Source organism: Onychomys torridus, chromosome 7, assembly GCF_903995425.1.
Source record: "Onychomys torridus chromosome 7, mOncTor1.1, whole genome shotgun sequence".
NCBI classification, from domain to species: domain Eukaryota; kingdom Metazoa; phylum Chordata; class Mammalia; order Rodentia; family Cricetidae; genus Onychomys; species Onychomys torridus.
Window position 1 is genome coordinate 14,767,436 of NC_050449.1, and position 12,320 is coordinate 14,779,755.

Here is a 12,320-nt window from a genome sequence, read left to right on the forward strand (position 1 = left end):
TCCAACTTCTTTATGTGGGCATTTAGTGCTATGAATTTTCCTCTTAGCACTGCTTTCATGATGTCCTAAAAGTTTGTATATATAGTACATTCATTTTCACTGAAGTCTAGGATGTCTTTAATTTCTTTCTTTATTTCTTCCTTGACCCTTGGTGATTCAGTTAGCATTAAGTTTCCATGAAATTGTAGGCTTTCTGTAATTTTTGTTGTTGTTGAAGTCTAACTTTAAGCCATGGTGGTACATGAGGTTATTCCAATTGTTTTGTATCTGTTTGAGATTTGCTTTGTGGCCAAGTGTATGATTGATTTTAGAGAAGGTTCCAGGGTGCTGAAAAGAAGGTATATTCTTTTTTGTTAGGATGGAATGTTCTGTAGATATTGAATAAAGCCATTAAGTCATAACATCAATTAAGTCCTTTATTTCTCTGTTAAGTTTCCATTTGGCAGATCTGTCCTGTGGTGAGAGTGGGGTGTTGAAGTCTCCCACTATTAATGTGTGGAGTTTTATATGTGATTTAAGCTCTAGTAATTTTCTTTTATATCTGTGGGTGCCCTTGTGTTTGGGGCATTAAATGTTCAGAATTGAAACTTCATCTTGGTGGATCTTTCCTGTGAATAGTATGTAACGCCCTTCTTGATCTCTTTTGATTGATTTTAGTTTGAAGTCTATTTTGCTGGATATTAGGATGGCTACACCAGCTTGCTTCTTAAGACCATTTGATTGGACAGCATTTTCCCAGCTTTGATTCTGATGTAGTTTCTATCTTTGAAATTGAGGTGTGTTTCTTGTATGCAGCAGAAAGTTGGGTCCTTCTTTCATATCCATTCTGTTAGCCTTTGTCATTTTATAGGTGAATTATGTCCATTGATTAAGGGATATTAATGACCAATGATTGTTAGTCCTGTTATATCCTGGTGGTTGTGTGTGTGTACTTCTCTTATTTGGGTTTACTGCTATGAGGTTATCTATTGCCTATATTTTCAAGGGTGTATCTGACTTACTTAGGTTGGAATTTTCCTTCTAAGTGCTTTCTGTAGAGCTGAATTTGTGGGTAGGTATTGTTTAAATCTGGTTTTGTCTTGGAATATCTTGTTCATTCCATCTATGATGATTGAATGTTTTGCTGGGTATATTAGTCTAGGCTGGAATCCATAGTCTCTTAGTGTCTGCATTACATTTATCCTGTTCCTTCCTGGCTTTAAAAGTCTCCATTGAGAAATGGGGTGTTATTATGATGGGTTTGCCTTTATAAGTCACTTGGCCTTTTTCCTTTGCTGCTCTTAATATTCATTCTTTATTCTGTATGTTTTGTTGTTTAATTATTATGTGCTGAGGAGATTTTTTGGGGGTCTAGTCTGTTTGGTATTCTATAGGCTTCATATATCTTCATAAGTATTTCCTTCTTTAAGTTTTGAAAGTTTTCTTCTATGATTTTGTTGAATATATATTTTGTTCCTTTGAATTGGTATTCTTGTCCTTCCCCTATCCCTTTTAATCTTAGATTTGGTCTTTTTTGTCATGGTGTCATGACTTTTTTGGTTTAGTATTTCCTTTGACTGATGAATCTATTTCCTCTATTGTATTCTCTACACCAGAGATTCTTTGTTCCATCTCTTGTACTGTGTTGGTTATTCTTGCATCTGTGATCCCTGTTTGCTTACTCAGATTTTCTATTTCCAACATTCCCTCTGTTTGTGTCTTCTTCATTTTTTCTATTTCCCTTTTCAGGTCTTGAACTATTTCCCTCACCTGTTTCATTGCTTTTTCATAGTTTTCTTTAAGGGATTTATTGCTTTCTTCCCATTTTTTTTGGCTTTTCCTCTCTTTCTTTATAGATTTCTTCCCATTTTTATGTGCCTTTTTCTCAATTTCTTTATTGATTTCCTTCACTTTTTTGTTCATCTTTTCCCCAATTTTATTTTTGATTTTTTTCTTGAAAGGCCTCTAACATCTTCATGATGCTATTCTTTTTTTTTCATTTTTTAAAATTTAATTTAATTTTACATATCAGCCATGGGTTCCCCTGTCCTCCCCCCTCCTACCCCTGCCCCTAACTTCCCCCCAGCCCCTCCTCCCCATTCCCATCTCCTCCAGGGCCAAGACTCCCCTGGGGATTCAGCTCAACCTGGTGGATTCAGTCCAGGGGGTTCCAGTCCTCTCCTTCCAGGCTGACCAAAGTATCCCCGCATACGCCCCAAGTTCCAAACAGCCAGCTCATGCCCTAAGGAACTGTCTTCCTCACCTATTTAATTGATTTTCATGAATTTCTTTAAGGGATTTATTTCCAATTCATTATTTGTCTTTTACTCCATTACTTTATAGATTTCTTCCCATTTTTGTTTGTCCTCTTCTCAATTTATTTATTTATTTATTCCACTTTTTTGTTTGTCTTTTCCTCAATTTCAATTTTCATTTTTTTCTTGGAAGGCCTCTAGCATCTTCATGATGTTCTTAAGGTTGCTTTCTTCTACTTTGTGATGTTCAGGTCTTGCTCTTGGAGGAGGGCTAGGTTCTGGTGATGCTGTATTGCTCTTTAGGTTGTTGTATGTACTTCTGCCTTGATATCTCCCCATCTTTACATCTAATAGGTATAAGAAGTGCCTGTGTCTGAGGGAGTTGCTGCTGGTTCACTCTGTGCTTGTTGGGTCTGTGTCTGAGGGCCTCTCTGGGTCTAATCTTAGCTCTTGGTCTAATTGGAGCAGGCAGCTTCTGTGTCTCAGGGAGCTGCTCTTGTGTCAACCAAACCTAGTTGATTCTGTGACTCATGGATTCATTCTTGGTCTTATCAGGGCTCTAGGTCTAGTCAGAGCTCACAGATTCTGTGTTTCAGGAAGCCTCTCTTGGTCCAATGAGAGTTGACAGATTCTACTTCTCAAAAAGCCTCTCTTCATCTAATGAGGGCTGGCAGATTCCCTGTCTCTTGAGGTTACTCTTGAGGTTACTCTTGGTCCAATGACAGCTCTTTGTCCAATGAGATCTCTCTCTCTCTCTCTCTCTCTCTCTCTCTTTCTCTCTCTCTCTTTCTCTCTCTCTAGGACCAATGAGAGCTCTCTCTCTGGGCCTGATGAGAGCTGGGGATTGATTTCCAAGCCTCAGGAAGTTGTGTGGGGGGGGGATCTCAGGCAGATGGGTGTGGGGGCAGGGGCGTGTAGATTGCAGGGTCTGCTGGGGGCTCTTGGAAAAGTAGAACCTTCCTGCAGGAGCCCTGCCAGCTGGCCGGCAACTAGAACCAAGTTGGGCGTGATTCCCCTGGAAAGTCTGGGACCCAGAAATGGGTCCTAGGGGCAGGCCTCCCTCTGGGCTAAATGGGAGCTGGGTTACCTTACGTTTAAATGAACTGCATAGATATAATATCATATACAAGTGTAGAAACACATGTACAATATGTGGTAACAAAAACAACCTTAAATTTGCATCAATATACAAACTCTTTAGATGACAGTAGAAACATATATACAGTGTAACAAAAATAACTTTAAATTTGTGTCAACATTCTATATCCCCCCAAATGATAATGAACTCCTTTAAAAAAGAGTAGGAACTTATATACAGTGTAACAAATCAATTTTAAATTTGCATCAGTATTCCTCTAAATGATACAAACATCCATAACCCACCAAATAGCCAAAAGCTTCTCACAACCCTCTTGGGAATGTGGGTGTAGTATTCTCCACACTTCTTCCTACTGTCTGTGGACAAAGTGTGTTTAAGTCCCAGAGGAAAAAAAAATTGAGATAATGACCAAGTCCTGGGAAGACCAGCAGTAACCTTTGCTGATAGATATCCCCTGCCAACTCTCAGGAGGTCTTGCCTGATCAAACCTGACCCATATTAACCGTGAAGGAATCCACAGCCTCTCATCTCCTGTGGAAGCGAAACTCCAAAGCATTTATTATTGCCATTTGACAAATATAACTTTTGACTTCTTTTTTAAAATTAGGGCATTTCTAAAATATCTAGATTGGTTCAATTTAGCAGTCCAGTTCACAATCCCATGCATCTTAGCAGCTGTCTTTTGCTTCTCAACAGTCAAAAAATTGAAAAGAAACATAATAACAAACAGATGCCAAACACCCTGTGCATTTCTCATCTCATGTGGCTTTTAAAAATGTTATTTTACTTCTGTCTTTAAAGATTCTTTTATTTTATAAAGTATTTTGTTTTAAATATTACTATACCCTTTTTCTTTTCTTAAGCCTACATACATTGTTAAACACACTGTAACCAGCTTAGAGGATTTTCTATATAGACCTCCTTTACTGTGTATCTCTAATCTTTTGACTGCATGGGCAAACTTTTCTTTTCTTTTTTTTTTTTTTTGGCCTTTTTTAATTAAGAAAAAAAATCATTTTACATACCAATCAGAGATCTCTCTCTTCCCTTCTCCTGCTCCTCCAGCCTCCCCTTCTCCAACCCACCCCCCATTTCCTCCTACAAGAACTTTAAACTGTCTAGGCAGGTCCAGTCCCCTCCTCCCAGGCTGAGCAAAGTGTCCCTGTGTAAGCCCAAGGTTCCAAACAGCCAGCTCATGCACTAAGGACAGGTCCAGGTCCCACTGCCTGGGTTCCTCCCAAACAGTTCAAACTATTCAATTGGCTCACTTATCCAGAGGGACTGATCCAGTTGGCAGCCCCACAGCTTTTGGTTCATAGTTCATATGTTTCCATTCATTTGGCTATTTGTCCCTGTGCTTTTTCCAGTCTTGGTCTCAACAATTCTCACTCTTACAATCCCTCCTCTTTCTTGACAACTGGACACCTGGAGCTCCATCTGGGGCCTGGCTGAGGATCTCTGCACCCACTTCCATCAGTTATTGGATGAGAGTTCTAGCACATCAGTGAGGGTGTTTGGCCATCTGATCACCAGACCAGGTCAGTTCAGGCTTTCTCTCAACCAATGCCAGTGGATTTCTGGGAAGCTCTCTAGCACTTTGCTTCTTCCTATTCTCATGACCACCAGGTTGAGCTGAATCCCCAGGGGAGTCTTTGCCCTGGAGAAGATGGGAATGGGGGTGGACTGAGGGGAAGGTGGGGGCTGGAGGGGGAGAACAGGGGAACCCATGGCTGATATGTAAAATTAAATTAAATTATTAAACAATAAATAAAAGTAAAAAAACCTAAATAGATAAATATTTAAAAGTATCAGAAGACTCTGAAGAGAAATACCCAGTTTAAGTTTAAATTAAGCAATCCAAACTGTAGAGTTACTATAAATACATTGCATCTATTACTTAAGACCAATCTTTGTTATTTTTCTATGATGAATAAATATCAAAATTTGAAAACAAAACAAAACAACAACAACAAAAAAGAACTTTAAACTGTTCAGGTACACCTGGATTCTCTGTGGGGTACTCTCGGCTGGCTCTGCCCACTTCTTGGGTCATGAAAGCCAAGCCTTAAACCCACATTGCAGTTGGAGGTAAGAGACTAATAACTGCACTCAACCTTTTTAGTTAAGGAAGCCAGTACCTGTGTTGCCACAGGCAGATTTATTGAGCCACTGCCCTGATGGCTGAACAGCAATGCCTCTTAAAGGAGCCGTGTCCTTTTTTTGTTGTTCAGTTTTCTTAAACTCTAGATGGATTCTGGAGCCCCAAGTTGGTATGCGAAATTGTTGTTAGTGGTTTTTGCTCCTTTTGGGGAGCCTGCCACCCAGCTCCCAAATAAGTCACACATGGAGGCCTTTTCTTACTTATTAAAGATGTGTTAAGGAGGAAGATTTCCAGGGGCTATGGGTGGTGGCCTTGCAGGATCAATATGATGAATGTACATTGTAGACATGTAGAAAAATTTCAAATAATAAATGTAAATAATATTAAAGAATGTATTTAAAAATATTTCTATTTTATAATTAACTTAATTTCACATATCAGCCACAGATTCCCCCATCTTTCCTTCTTCCATCCCCCCAATCCTGGCCCTCCCACCCCCCAAATCCACCCCTCCATTCCTACCTCCTCCAAGGCAAGGTCTCCCCTGGGGAGTCAGCCCAGCCTGTTAGACTCAGCTGAGGCAGGTCCAGTCTCCTCCTTCCAGGCTGAGCAAAGTGTCCCAGCATAGGCCCCAGGCTCCAAAAAGCCAGCCTATGCACTAAGGACAGGTACCAGTCTCACTGTCTGGGGGCCTCCCATACAGTTCAAGCTAATCAAGTGCTCATTTATCCAGAGGGCCTGGTCCAGTTCCATGGGGGCTCCTCAGTCATTGGTTCACAGTTCATGTGTTTCCACTAGTTTGGCTATTTGTCCCTGTGCTTTTTCCAATCATGGTCTCAATATCTCCTGTGCATACAATCCTTCCTCTCTCTCGCTGATTATTGTTAATAGAACAGTGATAGTATCTTACATTCATATGATGTTGAAAAGTGTACAAAAATAAAGATTACTCAGCCTATACTGAGCCAGAATTTAAAAGCTATCCTCTGTTGCTGTTGATCGCTTGCAAATGTATTTATGGGAAAACTGTTGCAAAATACTGACAAATATATGTCATAATTAATTAACTTTTCCAATATATTCACCAATCTTGAGCACCCTTTGAAGAGAGACTTTTGTTTATTTGCACCTAACTGAAAGATAGGGGTGGAAACTCCAATCCTGAGGCAATTTCCTCTCTGTAGTGAGAGTCACCCAGGCAAAGCCATCCGTAGATAAAATACTACATTTCTTTCTCCTGCATTGTGGTTTTTCCCTCCTGTGTTAGTCACTTTTCCTCTGCTGTGATAAAACATCATGGCCAATGCAATCGGAACTTTCTTGTCTTGACTGCCTCTTCCCAAATTCCTGGCAGCTGCTCCCCAAATTCCTGGCAGCTGCTCCCCAAGTTACCACACAGAGGCTTATCTTAATTATAGATGCTCAACCAATAGCTCAGACTTAATACTACTTAGCTCTTAACCTATATTCCTTATTTACACTCTGCCATGTGGCAGTACCTTTATTAGCATGGCACGTTCATCTCTTGCTCCCTCTGCATCTGACTGGCAATGCATGACTCTGCTCTTCTTCCCATCCTAATTTGGTCTCCCTCTCTATACTTCCTGCCTGAATACTGGCCAATCAGAGTTTTATTAAACCAATTTGAGCAATAAATCTTTAGAATGTACAGGAGGATTTTTCAACATCAGACCAAAGGAAGCTGTAAAAGAAAGAATTTAATATAGGGCTTAAAGATTCAAATCCATGACCATGGTGTTGGAGAACTAGGCATTAGACAGACTAAAAAGGTGATAGAGTAGTTGCTGAGGGATCACATCTTGAGATGCAACCAGAATGCAGAGAGAGGAAAAGTCAATGAGGATGGTGGGAAGTTGTAAAACCTCAAATCCTACCCCCACTGACACACTTCCTCCTTATGTGGCCACATCTCCTAATCTTTAACAAACAGTTCTACCCACTGGGAAAAATAAATATTCAAGTATATGACCATATAAGGATAAATTCTCATCTAAACTACCATAATCCCTTATATTTTTCAGGTAAAGGTAGATATTAACATATATTAAGAAATGTAATAATTGTGATAAATTCCTGCCACCACAAGCACTGCTGCTTATACATTTCTAATATATAGCAGACCAGAGTTCTTACATCATTATTCATATTAGCTGATTTTGTTATTTTATAATAGTTATAAACTATAAATTTATTAACTCTAAGTGTTATGTAAAAAATTTGCTCTTAGTGTCATGTAAGTGTAAAAGTGTTGTGATGAATAATGCTCACACAAATGTCTTAAGAAGTGTGACTCTGGTATGTGCCCTTAGATTGAAGGATTTGTAGTCAATATTCTGGAAGGTACATGTGAATGTATAAGTTAATTTTTTATGACCTCCATGTCTGCACATTTAGGCATCTATAGATCAATATGATTATCACTTCTGTTACTAGAATTATCACCATAATAAAGCTACCAGGTTTTTGCATTATTGTCAGTGTTGACAATTCCTTGAAAATATAAATATTTCACAGAAACAATAGATTCAAAATTGCAACTGTACTCAGAGACTGAAGAGCTATTTCTAATATCGAAACTCAGTGCTCATATTAGATATAATTTTCACCCAAATACTTCTCCACAAGTTATTGTTTTTATAATGTGATATATATTACATTTTTCTTCCCCCCAATAAGAAGTAAATGAAAGAAAATTACATGGGATTTAGATAAGGAAGAACGAAAAGAAAAGCTACTATTTAGACTTTTTGTTCATTTTGTAGTAATTTCCCAATAGTAATATCATGCAAAAGGTAGAAAGAGTGTAAACATGAAGACTGGAACAATATGGGGAAATATCATTTAGAGATATCTAAATAATATCTAAAAGTGACACTATTCATCTACAAGTGATATTAGCTATCTCTAAATGATATTTAGAGAAAAACATATGTAAATTATCAAGAGCTGATACAGTGGAAGAATATTAAAAAGAGAGTCTCTATACATAGTTTAGCAGGATCTTGACAAAAGATAGTTATGATCTTATTGTTATGTACAGCTATTGATAAAACTAGATAAATTATTAAAGTATTTGAGAAGTCACTTTATTTCTCTTTAAATGTTTAAATTTTTTATTTTCAGAACTTGTATAAATGATTGCAATGAAGTACAATAATATCTGTCTCTATTTCTCTCTTCAACTCTCTTTGCATCTCCCCCACAAAATCCTTTCAAATTTAATGTACATTTTTTTGGGATAATATACTGAATCTAGTTAGTGCCACCCTTACATGAATGGATGTAGGGAAATCTATGGGAGCATGGGACACTGACCACTTGCCGCGCTCTCCCAAATAAATGATTATTCTTCTTCCAACAACTACCCTCTGCCAACACTTTGTAAGTAAGGAGTTGGACCTTGAGATTGTGTTCTTGATTTGTGGAGGAGTTTTGCCAGCCTTGATCTTGTATAGTTCTTGTGCAGGTAGCCATAGTCATTGGGAGTTCATGAGTTCAACAGCCCTGTCATTTACAGAAGACAGCATTTCACAAAACTGCTCATAACCATTCAGCTCTTAGGTGTTCTTTCATCCTTATCTTCTGCCATGTTCACTGAACCTTGAATTTGGTGGGGTTAATATAGATGTCTCTTTTAGGAATGAGAACTCAATTTCTTATTCTCAGCACTTTGGCCAGTTATGAATTTCTCCATTGAATACTGCCTGCATCAAAAAGAAATTTCTCTGACCATGGGTGAGAGAACCCCAGGTCTAAAGATAGAAGCACAAATATGTATAAGGTGACTGCATAGACATTAAAAAAAATCAGCACCAGCTGGTCAGCAGTGGTGCACATCTTTAATCCCAGCACTCAGGAGGCAGAGCCAGGCAGATCTCTATGAGTTTGAGGCCAGCCTGGTCTACAGAGCAAGATCCAGGATAGGCGCCAAAACTACACAGAGAAACCCTGTCTCAAAAAACCAACCAAAAAACCAAACAACCAATCAACTAACCAACCAACCATTCAACCAACCAAACAAACAAAAATAACAACACCAGGTTTTAGAATAGATTCTACGATGACCCCATCCATGAGATTTGGACCAAGATTACAGTTTCAGACATGAGTTTTTCTTGTGGAAAAAAGCCTTAAATTCATCTAAGAAGTAACATTATCCTTTAGCTCTCTTGATATTATTGTATCAGTATGTATATCTTACCTAGCATGTTGGTATTGCTCATACAAGATGTTGCTCTCGATAAGACCATTAATGTGTTCCACTGGCCAGCATCATACACAAAAACTTTCAGCAGTATGAAATAAAAAGTAAGTATGGTTGGGGTACACTTTATGAAATTCACAAATAACCAATAAAAATGCAATTTAATCAGGAATGAAAGACACCCACCATTATTATCAATATATAAGATATATATATTCAGTAAAAATATAATAAAAAATTATAAATAAATAATCATTAAAAAAGCTACTTCTAGAAGCTTAGAGAAATTTATTGGTACATTGCATATTATAAAAACTGCTTCCAATATATTTTTTATGATCAGATTATAATGAATTACTTCATTTTTAATTGAGGATTTTATAAAGTCTTATAATATGCTTTGATCAAATCCATATTAATTACTTCCCTTCCAATATCCTCCATATCACTCCACAACTTTTCCATCCCTAGGGCATATTTTCTTTGTTTCTTAAAAGGCTTTTGTCTATTTAGTGTTCCTTGTATGTGCATGAATGCAGTGACACATACTGGAGCACTGGTACCCTCTGCAATCACATCTGAACAACAAAAAACTGGACTGCACACCACCACTCATTCCAGTACAGAGACATAGTATGGCAATTATTCAACAGTTCATTCATGTAGCAGAGGAAAGAGCAGAAATGGTGTGTCTTTGGCATCATATATAATTTGACATCTATATTTTCCCTGAACTCATGGCAGTTATGTAGAAAACGTTCTTGAGAGGGGAGATTTATTGTAGAATCAAGTGATAATTACTTATAACTGGCTATATATGAAAAAAACTGATGCTCTATTTTAATTCACAAATGGAACAATTGATAATTTGGGACTGAAACCCATTTCATGTTAATTTTAAAGTCTTATGTATCTAAACTAATTGAATTCTTAATGTATTGAATTTTATTGATGATGACACATTATAATAGATATCTTACTATGACAGGTAGATTCTTAGTACACATTTACCAAATTGTTCAAAATCTAAGAAATAAGTTGCAATTCTCTAGTCACCAATAATACTAGCAAATAGATGCATGATGTTTCAGTTGTGTTCATAATAGTACAGTTTATCAACTGTAACTGCTTTTGAGAAACCAATAGAAAAAATATAAAACAATGACATCTGTAATTTTAGGTTGCCTTTCTGTGTATTTTGGATAAAGCTTTTGCTCTAAGAACTAAAGTAATAAACAGATGGAACTTTATTCAGGCCATATAACATGGAAAAACCTCAACATGCTTTGAAGTACACTAAGTCATCACACATTGAAATCATTTTAGTGACTATAGGAACGTGGGGAATTTTCACTCACTAGATTTCTACTTAATTTGAATTCCTCTAAAGTGCCATATGGATAGCATAGGATACATCACACAAGATAGATGAATCTACCAACAAGTTTCCTCAAGGCTTCCTTCATTTCCCTATTTCGTAAGCTATAGATAAAGGGGTTCAGCAATGGAGGAACTACACTATACATCATGGAAGCAATTGCTGTGTTTTGGAGAGATTCTGTTACTGCAGAGCTGATGTACACCCCAAAACCTGTCCCATAGAATAAGGAAACAACAGACAGATGTGATGTACAAGTAGAAAAGGCTCTGTGCCTTCCTCCAGAAGATGGCATTCTCAAAACTGAAGATACAATATAAATGTATGAGAAACCTATTCCACAGACAGGACCACCTCCAAAGACAAAAGCTGCAACAAATATCAAGAAATTATTAAGGAATGTATCAGAACAGGCAAGTTTGATAATCTGAGCAAGCTCACAGAAAAAGTGGGGGATTTCTAGGTCTGTGCAGAAGGAAAGCCTCAAGACCATCAGACTATGGAGTAGAGCATCCATAACACTAAGGAAAAGGGAGAATAGAACCATCAGGACACAGTAAAAAGGGTTCATGATGACTGTGTACTGCAGGGGTTTGCAAATGGCCACATAGCGGTCATAGGCCATCACTGCCAGAAGAAAATTTTCCATGCCACCAAAAATTGAAACAAAGCAAATTTGAGAGAGACATTCTGTGTAACTTATTCTGTCATCCTGTGCTTGTATGTTCACCAGCATTTTGGGGATTGTGACTGTACTGTAACAAATGTCATTAATGGACAGAATAGAGAGGAAGAGGTACATGGGTGTGTGCAGTTGGGACCCAGAGCTGATGGCCATGATGATAAGCATGTTTCCAAGAATTGTGATCAGATACACGGAGAGGAACATGGTGAAGATGAGGGGAAGAAGTTTGTGATTGTCTGTTAGTCCAAGCAGATGAAATTCTGATAGTGCTGTTTGGTTTTTCAGTTCCATATTTTTGGTGGGAACTTTAAAAAGGATAAAGTAAAAAGATAATTGAATTCATGAGCACCTGTGTCAGATTTACTTAAGTGCCTGTTAAAATACCCTTAGAATAGCACTGGCTATAGTAATATTCTACTGATAAAAAACTATATTCTATTTTTTACCAACCTTATATAAAATAGTTGTTCTTAATGCTTAAAGTACTCCAAAGATTTCTCTCCACAGTGTGAAAAATCAAGAAAATAGTGTAATATTTTCAGAGAAATATTTATTAAGACAGGACATATTCCTGAATGGAGAAAAATCTGACCTATGG

At 37.6% G+C, this 12,320-nt stretch overlaps 1 protein-coding gene across 1 annotated transcript; it reads right to left on the minus strand.

Moving 5' to 3' along the window:
• Window positions 1-11,074: 11,074 nt before the first annotated feature.
• Window positions 11,075-12,031, minus strand: LOC118587522 (olfactory receptor 7G2-like). The gene has a single exon (XM_036193550.1). It carries the CDS (start codon window positions 12,011-12,013, stop codon window positions 11,075-11,077), a length of 939 nt encoding a protein of 312 aa, XP_036049443.1. The 5' UTR covers window positions 12,014-12,031.
• Between the last annotated feature and the right edge of the window lie 289 nt (window positions 12,032-12,320).

What these genes read in the sequence shown, in the direction of transcription:
- LOC118587522 (XM_036193550.1), bottom strand. Translation starts at nt 12,013, where the DNA reads ATGGAACTGAAAAACCAAACAGCACTATCAGAATTTCATCTGCTTGGA.